Source organism: Penaeus monodon, chromosome 19, assembly GCF_015228065.2.
Source record: "Penaeus monodon isolate SGIC_2016 chromosome 19, NSTDA_Pmon_1, whole genome shotgun sequence".
In the NCBI taxonomy this organism is placed as follows: Eukaryota; Metazoa; Arthropoda; class Malacostraca; order Decapoda; family Penaeidae; genus Penaeus; species Penaeus monodon.
The window spans coordinates 45,231,932-45,232,874 of NC_051404.1; the positions used below are offsets into that span (position 1 = coordinate 45,231,932).

A 943-nucleotide genomic window follows, 5' to 3' on the forward strand; every position below is an offset into this window, starting at 1 on the left:
ATGCTTACCAAACCCATGAAAATGCAGAAAAGCTGAACCACGTCCGTGTAGGCCACCGAGTAGAGGCCTCCGAACAGCGTGTATGCGACGGCGATGGCAGCGCTGACAATGATGGAGACAGTATTACCAATATCCAAGATGACGGAGAGTGTCGATCCTGGAAGAAGAAATGAGTGTAAGAGGAACGAAAGGTCAGTTTCACTATTTATTTTATTGCAGAATTATACAACTATCTGTATATATTAATATTTGCATTTTAGGCCGACTACTGAGAGGAAAAAATCTTGCACTTACCCAGAGCTGAGAGAATGGCTGCTGACCAGAAAGTTTCTCCCATTAAAGCGGGGAAGTACAGCAGGCCGCCCATGCGTCGTCCAAAGGCATTTTGTAGGGGATCTAACATGGTAACATATCCAGCTTTCCTCATGTGGGAAGCAAAGAAGGCTCCACCTATGTTTAAAAGAAAGAGTTTAGATAAGATGATTTACCTTGTTTTTTTATTATTTTTTTCCCTATTTACATGAAATTGCGTTGATAAATATCGGAAAAAAAAGTCTCTGACCTATCAGTAAAAGAATTGGTTTTCTCATCTACTAAATGCCACCCTTACCTACATTTTTTTTTCACTCATGGGGCTTCAGTTATCTTACCTTTCGGGCTACGTTTCACTTACAAATAAAATTATCATGTATTGTAAGGTTCAACAATCCTACATTTCCTCTGCGGATTCGACCATCCTATATATCTTCTTGGCCATTATATCCTTCTCTTGACAAAAGCTAATCGAAGCCTCTCTCATCTTTGAACCCTCCCCAACTGTTCCGCGCTTCCTTCGTCACAGTATGTAGAGCGGGCAACCCTAACCTAGAACGATATTTGGGGCGGGGCACGATTCTTCAGGCATGCGGACTGTCTGGAGACCGCAGCCTTACATTGGTATCCT

General features: G+C 42.3%; 1 protein-coding gene across 3 annotated transcripts in view; it reads right to left on the reverse strand.

The window, feature by feature from the left end:
* Positions 1-943, reverse strand: part of LOC119585260 (high-affinity choline transporter 1-like) — a 75,683-nt gene that overhangs the window by 13,989 nt on the left and 60,751 nt on the right. For all 3 annotated transcript variants that reach the window (XM_037933933.1, XM_037933931.1, XM_037933932.1), the window contains 2 exons: positions 295-450; positions 9-157 (listed from right to left, as the gene is read on the reverse strand). In XM_037933933.1, the coding sequence (XP_037789861.1) occupies positions 9-157; positions 295-450 (305 nt within the window). The remainder of the gene's footprint in view (positions 1-8; positions 158-294; positions 451-943) is intronic.